This window comes from Lodderomyces beijingensis (genome assembly GCF_963989305.1).
Source record: "Lodderomyces beijingensis strain CBS 14171 genome assembly, chromosome: 5".
Lineage (NCBI taxonomy): Eukaryota > Fungi > Ascomycota > Pichiomycetes > Serinales > Debaryomycetaceae > Lodderomyces > Lodderomyces beijingensis.
The window spans coordinates 1,224,235-1,236,680 of NC_089974.1; the positions used below are offsets into that span (position 1 = coordinate 1,224,235).

At 48.2% G+C, this 12,446-nt stretch overlaps 5 protein-coding genes across 5 annotated transcripts; all 5 read right to left on the reverse strand. All coding sequences in view use genetic code 12, as the record gives it.

Annotated features, from left to right (window-relative positions):
* Positions 1–84: 84 nt before the first annotated feature.
* LODBEIA_P44200 (uncharacterized protein) lies at positions 85–1,587 on the reverse strand (the record flags this gene model as incomplete). The annotated part of the gene is made up of 1 exon (XM_066974640.1): positions 85–1,587. The coding sequence occupies one exon, from the start codon at positions 1,585–1,587 to the stop codon at positions 85–87; it is 1,503 nt and encodes a 500-aa protein (XP_066831358.1).
* Positions 1,588–2,901: 1,314 nt separating this feature from the next.
* LODBEIA_P44210 (uncharacterized protein) lies at positions 2,902–4,455 on the reverse strand (the record flags this gene model as incomplete). Its single annotated transcript, XM_066974641.1, has 1 exon — positions 2,902–4,455. The coding sequence occupies one exon, from the start codon at positions 4,453–4,455 to the stop codon at positions 2,902–2,904; it is 1,554 nt and encodes a 517-aa protein (XP_066831359.1).
* A 217-nt stretch (positions 4,456–4,672) lies between these two features.
* On the reverse strand, positions 4,673–6,475 carry LODBEIA_P44220 (uncharacterized protein; the record flags this gene model as incomplete). The annotated part of the gene is made up of 1 exon (XM_066974642.1): positions 4,673–6,475. One exon carries the CDS (start codon positions 6,473–6,475, stop codon positions 4,673–4,675), a length of 1,803 nt encoding a protein of 600 aa, XP_066831360.1.
* Positions 6,476–6,973: 498 nt separating this feature from the next.
* LODBEIA_P44230 (uncharacterized protein) lies at positions 6,974–10,909 on the reverse strand (the record flags this gene model as incomplete). Its single annotated transcript, XM_066974643.1, has 1 exon — positions 6,974–10,909. The coding sequence occupies one exon, from the start codon at positions 10,907–10,909 to the stop codon at positions 6,974–6,976; it is 3,936 nt and encodes a 1,311-aa protein (XP_066831361.1).
* Positions 10,910–11,321: 412 nt separating this feature from the next.
* On the reverse strand, positions 11,322–12,446 carry LODBEIA_P44240 (uncharacterized protein; the record flags this gene model as incomplete). Its single annotated transcript, XM_066974644.1, has 1 exon — positions 11,322–12,446. One exon carries the CDS (start codon positions 12,444–12,446, stop codon positions 11,322–11,324), a length of 1,125 nt encoding a protein of 374 aa, XP_066831362.1.

The following is a 12,446-nucleotide window of genomic DNA, read 5'->3' on the forward strand; positions in this document are numbered from 1 at the left end:
ACGAAACTGGGCTTGCAGAAGAATAGATATAAAAGTCGAGAACTTTTTGCTCTTCATCATCGTGCATTTTTTTTTTTGTTCTACTTACATTTTGGAGTCGGGCTTGTTGATCTTCATTCTAACAGCCTTGATCTGGGTGTATTCTTGGAACACTTCCTCACCCATTTCTCTACCGAAACCAGAAGAGTGGAAACCACCAAATGGCACCATAACGTCAAAGTCGTTGTATGTGTTGACCCACACGGTACCTGCGGTGATGTTGTTTGACACGTGAACGGCCTTGTTGATGTCAAGGGTGTGGATAGCAGCAGCCAAACCATACTCGGTGTTGTTGGCCAACTCGATAGCTTCTTCAACCGTCTCAAACTTGATGACACTGACAACGGGGCCAAAGATCTCTTCCTTGGCAATCCTCATGTTGTTGTCAACATCGGCAAAGATGGTTGGTTGAAGAAAGAAACCCTTCTTGTCGCAACGTTTTCCTCCAGTGATAAGCTTGGCACCTTGTTCTTTACCTGCCTCGATGTAGCTCAAAATCTTGGACAATTGTACTTCAGAGACTTGCGAGCCCATAAATGTTTCAGGGTCAAATGGGTCGCCGAGTTTGATCTTTTCGGTTGCGGCTTTGAACTTGGCCACAACTTGGTCGTATACTCCCGACTGGATCAAAATACGAGAACCGGCACAGCACACTTCACCCGAGTTGTAAAAGATTGCATTGATCAAGTGCTGGATAGTAGCGTCAACGTCAGCATCGTTAAAGATGATGTTTGGAGATTTGCCACCCAACTCCAAAGTGACCTTTTTCAAGTTGGACTCGGCAGCAGCCTTCATGATCAATTTACCAACAGCGGTGGAACCGGTGAATGCAACCTTGTCCAATTTAGGGTGAGAAGCAATAGCGGCACCAGTTGGGTTACCATACCCTGAAATGATATTGACGACACCTTTGGGCATACCAGCTTCAACCAACAATTTACCAATGTACAATGCAGACAAGGGGGTGTTTTCGGCAGACTTCAAAACGGTGGTAGAACCAGAAGCCAAGACGGGACCCAATTTCCACGACAACATCGCCAATGGGAAGTTCCATGGGATGATCTGACCGCAAACCAAGGGCACTCTCTGGGTGTAGTTCAAGTAGCCCTCGCCGGTGTTGATCAAATTACCCTTGATCTTGTCACACCAACCGGCGCAAGATCTGAAGTACGCGGCAGTCAAGGCAACATCGCCTCTAGAGTTCAGCACGGATTTACCGTTGTCAAAAGTCTCAATTTCCGACAAGAGGGTGGCGTTCTTTTCAACCAATTCGGCCAACTTGTACAAGACGGCGGCTCTCTTGGATGGATGTGCAACGGACCAACTCTTGTAAGCTTCACGAGCAGCCTCTACAGCCACATCGACATCTTCAGGAAGTGCCTCGTAAACCGAAGTGATTTCCTCTTCGTTGACTGGCGAAATGACCTTGAAGGTTCTCTTCTGCTTAGGATAGACAAACTCGTTGTTGATAAACAAACCAGTAGGTTGCTGGTATTCGGTACCCGTTGGGATCTTCACTGTCACGTGCAATGGTAATTCTTGACTCATGGCTGTTATATTTTTTTTTTCTTCTTTAATCAGAAAAGATGAATTGGTGTTTGTAAGACCAAATGGGCAAATGGACAAAGAAAAGTAGTAAAGACGGGGTGGTGGTGGGCAAAAGGGCAATCTATCGGTATTTATAAAAAGAAGGAGTCATTATTTTCTTACAAGTGAGACTGATACTCCTCCGCTAACGTCGCCAATGATCCCTTGAGACTAAAGCGGCCTCCTTCCCGCCCCCCTCCCTTTCCCACACCATGCCCCGTAGCCACTCCCTTTACTCGTCCCAACTTCCTAAAGTATAATTTTTGCCTTTTTCTGCTCCTTTTCTCTTTATTCCTCTTTGTTTGACTCCGTACCTCGAAGGTGAGTTTCCCCGTTGTATCGCGAACTTTATTTTTTCTGTTGGTTTTTAACCCTGCTCTTTTCGATGCGAATCGAGGATCAAATGCGGGGGAAAGGTGAGCCAAATAACAAGCGCCCACGGGGACACCCACACACAAGAGAGACAAAAGCACTTTCTCCTAACCAAATTCGAAGTGGAGTTTGTCAATACATGTCACTTGTAGTTGGCTAATTAGTTACTCACTTTATTCGACAGTTCTCAACTAGTCACTGGAGGAAATGTGGAGACGGTGTCGACTATCGTCACTCTGTGCGGCTCGTGATGCCTAGTTGGGTATGTGCGGCTCAGTAAACGATCTTGTCGGGGATCTCAATCTCCACCTAAAAATAAAAAAAAAAAAAAAAAAGAAAAAAACAGCATTTGTCCCAAAGAAGTAAGCCGCTAAAAACAAGAGCCACAGAACGTGCCCCGTGCGTGTGGTATATACGTGTCCACTTTGAATCCCCCGAACCCTGCTGGCTGCTACGGTGCTGTGTGAACAGTGTCTTGAGGAGACTGTCTTTCGTGGATGGTATTGAAAGCCAGAGTCGGGCTGAAATCGAGCATCTCCAGTGGGACTGTAAACGTGTGTCTTAAAAAACGTCAAACTACACCAGCCCTGGAAGTTGGGCTTTTTGCAACATTGCAAAACCTGGTGAGTGTGTGAGACCTTGGCCGGGGTACCTTGTAGTTTCCCTGTTCGGATCTGTCGCGGACCACGTCTTCCACATGCTTGATCTTTTATTTTTTCTTGATGGTGTGAATCGAGCCAATGCTTGCGCAAGTCTAAAGCAACCCTCAATGGAGTGGCGATAGAGCCGCTGGTGGCCGCCACCAGTGGTGGACACATGTGGTAGCTAGCTCGTGCCCCTGTTGGAAAATTGATAGGAACTGCACGTGAGCTCGACTGGACTGTACTTTGCGGGCCACATTGATTAATTCATTTCGCCAAAGTTCTTCATTTTTGTAATTCTTTTAGTCACCATCCTGTAAACACTTCGAAGTTCCTCCAATGAAAGATTTACCGTGTTTGAAAGCTTGCGAAACAACATGGCGTCAATTTCAGCAGCGTCACGAATCTCTGTTAGAGGTCTCCTCGACAACTCATCACTAGACTCATCTTCATCTTCATCTTCCTCTTCTCCTTCTTCGTCATTTTCAACTCGGACCAAGCCTTTCACGTTAAAGATTTGAAACAATCGCTTCAGAACCATGGCCATCTCTTGACTTTGAGCAACCTCGTTGTATTTCTGAGGCACAAGATGATTATAAACCCAGTCGCAATATCTGCTCGTTTGGTCAGCTGACATATCAATCACACCCGCGTCATCACGATGAGCATCACCATCGCGATCATCGTCATAATCCTCAGCAGCATTTGCCAAATTTTCAGTAAAGAATTTCTGGTTGCCAAACTGGAAATTTAGCTTGAGAATAAAGATGATGACCACGCTGACATATACTTCGGGGAACGCATCGACGACTTTTCTAATAGTTAGGACTCGCTTTTGGATTTCAAAGCTTGTCTTGCCCATCAGCACGAGAGATTGTTCAATTAGCATAAACGCAGTGGGCGCATTGTCCAAATGCAAAACATGCGACAACACTTTGAATATGAATGGAAAGTAGAAACTCACGGGAATGCAAAGCTTGGAGTCGAGGATTACCGGGTTGAGTCTATTTAGTCGCTTGTAGACTTGTATCGGTGGCGGGATCCCAAACCCTTGCAAACGGGCATAGTAAGGCGTATGAAGCTGGTCGAGGTCCTCCTGGGCGAAAAAATGGTACGTTTTGAAATAGGGGATCCTGTCTCTCTTGATGCATTGCAAGATATCGGAAAGGTAGAGCGGGGCCGCTTGAAGCTGCAAGTTGGACACATAGATGATCAACACGAGGTCCAAAATGTCGGCTCCTACCTGCAGATACACTGGCCCCATCCTTCGCGGTCTCCCACTCACCTCGAGCTCATCATCATCCGATTCATCCTCCTCCTCTTGCTCTGTTTGCTCCGCTTGCTCCCCCGTCTCCCAGGTCTCCCCGTTCTCCCCGTTCTCCGGCCTGTATAACTTGGTGACAAGTTTGCACCAGTTGGTCTGGACCAACAAAGTCAAGTCTTGATGAGTAGCCTCATCGTGGAAGAACAACTTAATCATAGCGCGCAATTCCTCCTTCAATAAAATCTGCAAGCATCGGAAAAGAATCGGTTGGGCCTCAGCTCCACTCAACCGTTCCCGTTTCCGGTTGCTTGTCCTCGAGAAATCCCGCTGGCTCGCGGACTGGCTCGCTAATTTCCCCCGCTCATCCACCGAGACCCCTTTCAATCTTCGCGTGGTCACCATGGCTTGATCTTGATCATCGTTGAACTCGACGGCTCCTTCTAAGACGTGCCCGAATTGGCAGACGGTTAAACCGTCGTGGTTGCGGTATAGTCGAGAGCGGCAGTTGTCGACTCCGCATACGGGGCCCCTCGTCCATTGTTGCCTAGCCATGTGAAGTAACCAAAATAAAACAATATGGCAAGCAACCTGTTGATGTTTTTTTTTTATGGTTCCCCTTTATCGCGATGATCATTTTACGATTTATGAAGTTTAGGGGGTGGCGTGGGGGAGAGGCAAATTAAGGGGTTGGACAAAACAGAAAAAAATAGCGAATATAAAATTTGTTTTTATTCTTTTGCGTCTATAAATTTGAATACATATATGCAAGTCAATGGTTCAGTCTACATTCATGTTTTTCTATGATGTGGCCAGAGTTCAACTGCTCGTCTAGATCGTCTTTTGGATCAATCTTAAACACCTTGTCTGGGTTCAAGATCCGTCTCGGGTCCAACGCCAACTTGATTTGTCTCATCAAGTCAATTGTCGGTTCTCCCAACTCTTCCTCAACGTAGATTCTTTTACCGACTCCTACACCGTGCTCGCCTGTGCATGTACCCTCATAATTTAGAGCACGCCTAACCATCTTATCCACAGCAACATGGGTCTTTGCATAGTCGGGAGAATTGTAAAGAATCAAAAAGTGAATATTTCCATCTCCAATGTGTCCAAGCACCGAAAACTTGTGCTCGTATCCATCTTCCACCAAATCGTCGTTGATCTCGTCAATCACATTCGCCAACTTGGACACGGGCACAGCAACGTCGGTGGTCCATAACTGCACATCCTGGGGGTCAGCCAAGATTTTCGACCCGTATTCAAAAGTCGACCAGAGTCCGTTTCTTCTCGCGGCCCACAATTGGTTATTCTGCTCGTCATTGGTGCTCTTCTCAATCTTAATGGCGTGGTTCTGAGTGGCAATCTCATCGACGACTTTCGATTGCTCCTCGATGGCTTCCTTTGTGGGACCGCCAAGCTTGAAAAATAAAGTTGGCTTTTCCAATCTCTTTTCCGAGTCGGAAATTTCATTGACAAACGACATCATCGTGTCATTAAGTAGTTCCATCGCGTTTGGCTGGATGCCTCTTGAAATTATAGTCTGAGCAGCAGCCGCGGCATCCTTGATCGTGGGGAAGGCAACAGTAGTGATATACTCCAATCTTGGACGCACGTGCAATTTCAACGTGATCTCAGTCACGACCCCTAACGTTCCTTCGCTCCCGATAAACAACCGCGTCAAATCATAACCGGCACTGGACTTTCTTGGTCTCTGCCTCGTCTTGATCACGGTGCCGTCGGCCAACACCACAGTCAAATTCACCACGTTTTCCTTCATCGTGCCGTATCGAAACGCATTGGTGCCACTGGCGCTAGTGCCCACCATGCCCCCGATATTGGCCCCGATACCAGGGTCAGGCCCAAAGAGCAAATTCTTCCCCTTGGGGTCATCTTTCAAAAACTCGTCCAAATCCTGCCACCCGACCCCCGGTTGCACGACTACATCTAAATCATCGGGGTGAAAGGCAATGATCTTGTCCATCTTGGCGCACGAAAGCGAGATACTAAACGGTCCTCGAGTGTGGATGTTCTGTCCTTCCAACGAGGTCAACCCCGAGTTGGCCACGACGGGGATTCTGTAATCATGGGCAATCTTTAAGATCTGAGAAACTTGCTCTGTGGAGGTGGGACTAATGGAAACGTTGGGTCTTTGCTGCTCAGGGTTTGGCGGGTGGTGAGTCGAGAAAAACGAGTCGTTGAACGAATCGAGGATCCCCTTGTCGAATTGGGCATTCTCCTTGCCCACAACATCGATGATCTTGTCCAACCCTTGTTGGAACTGGTCCTCGTTGGCATAGACGGGTGTAGACAACACCGACAACGGTGCAGTCGAAGAATCACTCAATTTAGGCTGCTGGCCCGGTTGAGCGTGAGAGCCACTGACAATCTCCGAGCTGGTCGATTTTCCCACAAAATATCCAGCTGCCACGCCACCAGCCCCGAGCAAAACATACTGGAAACTCGAACCAAAACTGGAAGAGCCTCGTGTCTTCTGGCTGCCATGGATAGCTCTCCTGCTAAAGTGCTGCGGTAGACCAGCTAGCCTTGAGCCATATCTACCCAATCTAGGAACCATGCGAGCGAAAGTGAAAGTTGCAGCAAGAGCCCGGACTGGTCATTTGCACTGTGCTTGTATATATATCTATATATGTATATACGAAGTAGCAAGCTAGGCGGATAGATATCGTCCAACGTTGGAAAATAAAAAGCAACCATAGAAAAGACAAAAACGGCAGTCACTCCCTCACTCTGTCGGTCCGTGTACTCGGCCCGTTCCGCTAAGAGGATGACTAAGAGAGGGCCCAATCTCCAATTCCTTGTCGCATCTAGTTGCAAATCGCGCGTGCGGCTCTCCTACTCTGTGGCTGCAAAAACCACCAACATTGACACCACTCAGATCCGACTGTGGGGACGTCTCCGATCATACCACTCTGCATTTGGGAAAACTAAAAAACAAAAAAGGAAAAAAAAAAAAAAAAAAAAAGAAGAGTGGATTGGGTTGGGTTGTTGACGGAAACAATGGCATAAATCGTAAAAGCCTCTATTGTCTCTAGGTATCTATTTAAACCGGTGTTTAATTTGTGTTTTGGATAATAGTTCTCATGCCTACTGATCCAGTGAGCCTCGTCGGCTTGGAGCTTTCCACAGGGTAATTCACGCCATTGGCCTCGTTTGCGTCGTTTCCTTCTCCGTCAGCGGCGCCTGGCTTCAGCCCAAATCCACCTCCTCCGGGCGTGTGAATCACGATTCTATCCCCTGCTTTCACTTTCACGGTGCACTTGCCCCCGAGCGATTTTCGTCTGTACTCGCCGTCAGCAAGCTTGTAAAACCAGCTATTGACTCCTCGAGCGCCATCCTCTCCGCCTAATAGCCCATACGGCGCCAAACTTCTTCGTTCCATCAAACACGAAACTTCCAAGGGGTACAAGAACTCAATGTCTCGAACGACACCGTTGCCGCCTTTATGGAGGCCGTCGCCTCCGGTATTTTCTCTCACGGAGTACTCGTGCAACAACACGGGGTACCTTTTCTCGAAAACTTCGACATCTGTCATTCTCGTGTTTGTGGTGTGGCATTGCACCACGGATTGGCCATCCCATGTGGGCCCTGCGCCGGAGCCGCCGCATATGGTCTCGTAATAGCCAAACGAGATGCCGTTTTCCTTGTCATTGGTGCCAAATGTGAGATTGTTGCAAGTTCCCTGCGAGCCTGCGGCTGCTTGGAACGTCTTGAGGATCACGTCGGTTATTCTTTGCGTGGTTTCCACATTGCCTCCGACGACAGCTGCATCCGACGACGGGCTCACCAATGAGCCTTCCCTCGTCTTGAACTCAATTGGCTTCAAGCACCCATTGTTCAATGGGATATCGGTGCTGATGAGGCATCGGAGAACGTACAAGACGGCCGAGTATAGGATCGCCGTTGGCGCATTCAAGTTGCCGTATATTTCATCGCCCGTCTCGCTGAAATCAAACAAGGCCGAGCCCGTCTCGGGGTCAATTGTCACCGCTAATGCAATCGGCGTGCCGTCGTCGATGTAATCGACACCTTTCAAATTGCCCGATCCAAACTTCTCGTACGCTAGCTTGAGCAAATTGCGCACGGCAATCTCGGCGGTGGTTTGGATCCCGCTCATGTACAACCGCACAACTTCGTAGGTGAAATCGTCAATCAACCGCTGGAGCAAGGTGATACCTTTGTAGTTTGCCGCTACTTGTGCTTTCAAGTCGGAAATGTTGTCGCTCAAGGTCCTGGTTCCTGAGCCGCCGGGGTGCTTCGCCGGCTCATCGACGAGGAGTTTGGTGATGCCCGCTTCATCGAATACTCCCCTAGGGCATAACTTGTGCGTGACAATTGCTGCTCCTTCATCATCAAGAGTTTTCGAGTTGGGAGGCATGGAACCTGCAGTTATGGACCCAATATCAGCATGGTGTCCCCTCGATGCCGTCCAAAAGATCGGTTCATTCTTGTCATTGAGAACTGGGGTAATCACGGTAATATCGGGCAAGTGAGACCCACCGGCAATTGGGTGGTTGGAAACTAAAACGTCGCCTGGCTCCAATTTCCCCTCCCAAATCTTCATTTGCGCCTTGACAGCATACGACATCGAGCCCAAGTGGATAGGTATATGCGGAGCATTGGCAATCAAATCACCATTGTGGTCAAATATCGCACATGAGAAATCTAGTCTTTCCTTTATGTTGGTGGAAATGGCCGTTTGCTGCAATGTGCGTCCCATCTGCTCGGCGATTGACATGAATCTGTGTCCAAAGACGGATAATTGGATGGGGTCGATGCTGGTGCTCGATAATTGCGGTTTCTCCTCGTGGGCAACATCGATGAGCACATGATTGGTCAAAATTACGGCTTTTGATCCCGGCTCAATCAATAGCGTTTGGGTGTCGTCGATGATGATGGCTGGTGCAGCTACCGTCGATCCAACTTCCAAATCTGATAGTGAGTAAATGGAAGCATCGGTCCAACCTCCCGCTTCAAAGTAAACTTTACTCTTCTTGGTTGTTGTAGTGTCTGTGGTGGACTTTGATTTTAACTTGGCGTACTCTTGGTAAGGATTATGCTCCTCCTTGTCATTGGACTCGACGATCAATAGCACTTGCACGTCGTCAACCAACACCATACGGTCTAAATTGAAACCATACTCGCTCTTGTGCCTAGCGATGAATTTTACATCGGCGTCATGCTCGCCGTACTTAGTGGGGATCAACAAGTGGGTGTCGCTGCCAACATACCTCATGTTGAGAAATACGTCGAGCTTGGTCTTGAATTCAGTTAAGTGCTGGCTCTTATAGTCCTTTTCGGCCTCGGCAGTCAATGCAGCAATCTTTTCATCCACGACATGGTGATTCTCAGCATACGTCAAGGATGCTGGCGACTGCTTCTCAATGACAATGTCGGCCAATTGGATCCCGTAAGCTGATAACAACGACGAGTACTTGTGCACGGCAACATTGGAAATGCCCAAGTTTTTAGCTAATGAAACTGCAAATTGGCCACCGGAGCCACCAAACGAGGCCAAATTGTGGAGCGCGGTATCGTGCCCCTTGGCCTCGGTCAAGTTCCGTATTGGTCGCGCCATGGACTCAACGGCGACTTTCAAGAACCCGCTAGCAACTTCCTCGGGGGTCAATTTCACCTCTTGGTCTTTGTTGATCTGGTGCGTCAATTCCTCAAACTTCTTGGCCACAATCTCGCAATCTAATGGCTCATCTTGATTTGGTCCAAAGATTTTGGGGAATTTTTCAGGCACCAATCTTCCTAAAAACAAGTTGGCATCTGTCACGGTTAATGGTCCACCTTTTTTGTAGCAAGCTGGACCGGGGTCAGATCCAGCGGACTCGGGACCCGTGACAAACATGTTGTTTTTCCAAAATAGCATGGAGCCACCACCAGCCGCCACGGTTGAGATGTCCAATTGAGGAGTTTGAAGGTTTACCTCGCTAACGACAGTTTCGTAAATGTGCTCCAAATTGCCCGCGTATCGGGAAACATCGGTGGACGTGCCACCGGCATCGAATCCAATTGTGGCCTTTTTGCTCACCGAATCGTAGCAAGTCTCACCAAAGCCAACCATGCCACCTGCTGGGCCAGAGAGAATAGCTTTTAATCCCGTGAATTTGTACCAGGGACACAATCCGCCATTAGACTGCATGAATAGAAGCTTGTTCCCAAATGCCTCGAGTCCGCCTTCGAAGCCGGAGCCAAAGTTTTGCACATAGTCATTTATCACTGGTGAAAGATAGGCGTCGGCCACCGTTGACGATGTTCTGTTGACGAAACCCAACATCGGCTGCAATTCATGCGACACCGATACGTCAAAGCCTATTTTTTTGGCAATGGCAGCAACTTGCGCCTCGTGTGCCGGGTAAGCGTACGAATGGAGCAACGACAATGCCACGGTTTTGATTTCGCCCTGGTTGAAAACTTCAGTCAATTGTCTCTCGACTTCTAGGTAATCTGGCTCTTTCAAAACTCGGATTTTGTCGCCCGTGACTCCCTTTTCCAACTTGCAGCTGGGGTCTGTTTCACTTTCATTGTCTTTCAACTTGTCACCGCCTCCTTCTGAAAATCCGGCAATGGTGACTCTCTCATCGATCTCGAGCACTTTTTCATACAAATGACCCAACTTTTTCGCTGTCAAATCGAAAATGTCGGGTCTTGTCTGATTGCCAATCACCAACACATCTTTGAACCCCTTAGTGGTAACAAGTAGAACTTTTGCACCTTTCCTCTCCAACAATGCATTGGTGGCCACAGTGGTACCCATGCGAATACTCTGAATCCGGTCCAATTTGAGCTTGGCGTCCCTGGGGATCTTTTCACCTGAAAAATGCTCCAACACACGCCTTATGCCTTCGGTTGGCGCATCCTTGTAGTTCTGAGGGTCGACTGATAGTAGCTTGAAGACGTAATCTTCTCGTCCCGGGTATTTAGCGATCACGTCGCAAAACGTTCCGCCTCTATCAATTGCAATTTGAATTCCCTTTGACATGTTGTTGATGTGACTGACGGTGGACTAATCTAGACGAAAAGGGGGGGAGGAAATTTGAATCAACTTATATACTTTTACCTTAGTGATTACTGGAGGTTGGGGGCAGGGAGGATGGAAATTATAGATTACCGACCTGTGGCTCTTATAAGCTAACCAGAGCGCTTTCTTCCTATTTGGGCATCAAGCGCTTTCCTTTCAATGAGATGAAAAATTTTTAGAGATTACGCGATAGGCGCTGGTGGTCTTTTTGATAAAAGTTGGCCCCCCGATTAGGCGCATCGTTTTGAAGCGGGCTCCTAAGATGGATACAAGCGAATGCCAGATCAAAAGAAGCGCAATTCTGCCGCAGCTAGAGGTAAGTTGTGATAATAGTTGGATTATAATTGGTCTATATTGTAGTCTATATTGGATGCTATATACTGAGAGCGCCAACTTTTTCGGAAACAATGTTTCCCAAGCTGTCATAGGTTATCTTCTCCAGCTCTATCGGCAGCTCTTCCTCTTCGTTCCCCCCGCTATCAGAATCGTCATTTATTGAGACTCGCTTTTTGGGAATGACATTTCCAAGCTTATCATATTCGACGTCACTCTCACTCTCATCCTCACTCTCGGCATAATCTTTCTCGCTATCTCCCAAGGATTGCCCTTTTGAAATCACATTACCGAGGTTGTCATATTCTACTTCGCTTCCTTCACCGTCACCGTCATCGCCACTGTCACTGCCACTGCCTTCGAGCTCCTCCTCTTCATGCTTGCGGTTCACGTTTCCCAACATCCAAACGTCCCCGTTATGCGCCTGCTCTTTCCTCTCCTTCGACTCCCGTTCAATCTTATCCAACCACTTGTCCTGAGCTTGCAACACACTTTCAGAATCGGTACATTTCTGATACACCTGGATCAACTCCTCATTAATCTTCAAAAAAGTCAACCCCCACGAGAACTTCTCCAAGAGCAGCTCTGCCCAGTCGATATGGCCCACAATCGCAAAGCAGGCAGCGAGAGCCTCGACGCAGTTCAACTTCCACGGTCTGCCGTAGTTGACAGGGTTGGCCGCTACTAAATAGGGCAACAACCGTTCATGTTTGCCGCCAATCTTACCAAATGGCACTTCGTCTAGCCGGGCCCATGAACACTCGACAACTGCAGCACCGTTGGCTTCCACGATTTCCAAGTCATGGGGACAAACGGTGGATTTGCCGTTGGGGCTAACTACTATACCTTGGAACTTCTGGCCCACGCGGAGGTTTTTGATGAGGCCCAACCGCTCGAGTTTCTTGCCGCTACATCGTTTGGGGTCGCAGTGGTCGAAATCCCACATGGCGAGCTTTGTGGGGAGCTTGTACTTTGCGGTGGATGTAGCATCGCCGGAAGTGGAGGTGGTAGTGTTGTCGGTGGTGGTGGTGGTGGTGAAAGATGGAGATGATGCTCCGGTTTCCTGTCTTCCTTTGCGGACGTGGTGTTGCTTTGATTTATGACCGTTTGAATTGCGGGTACTGCCGGATACATTTTCGCTCTTTTTATTCTTGCCCTTTGCCAT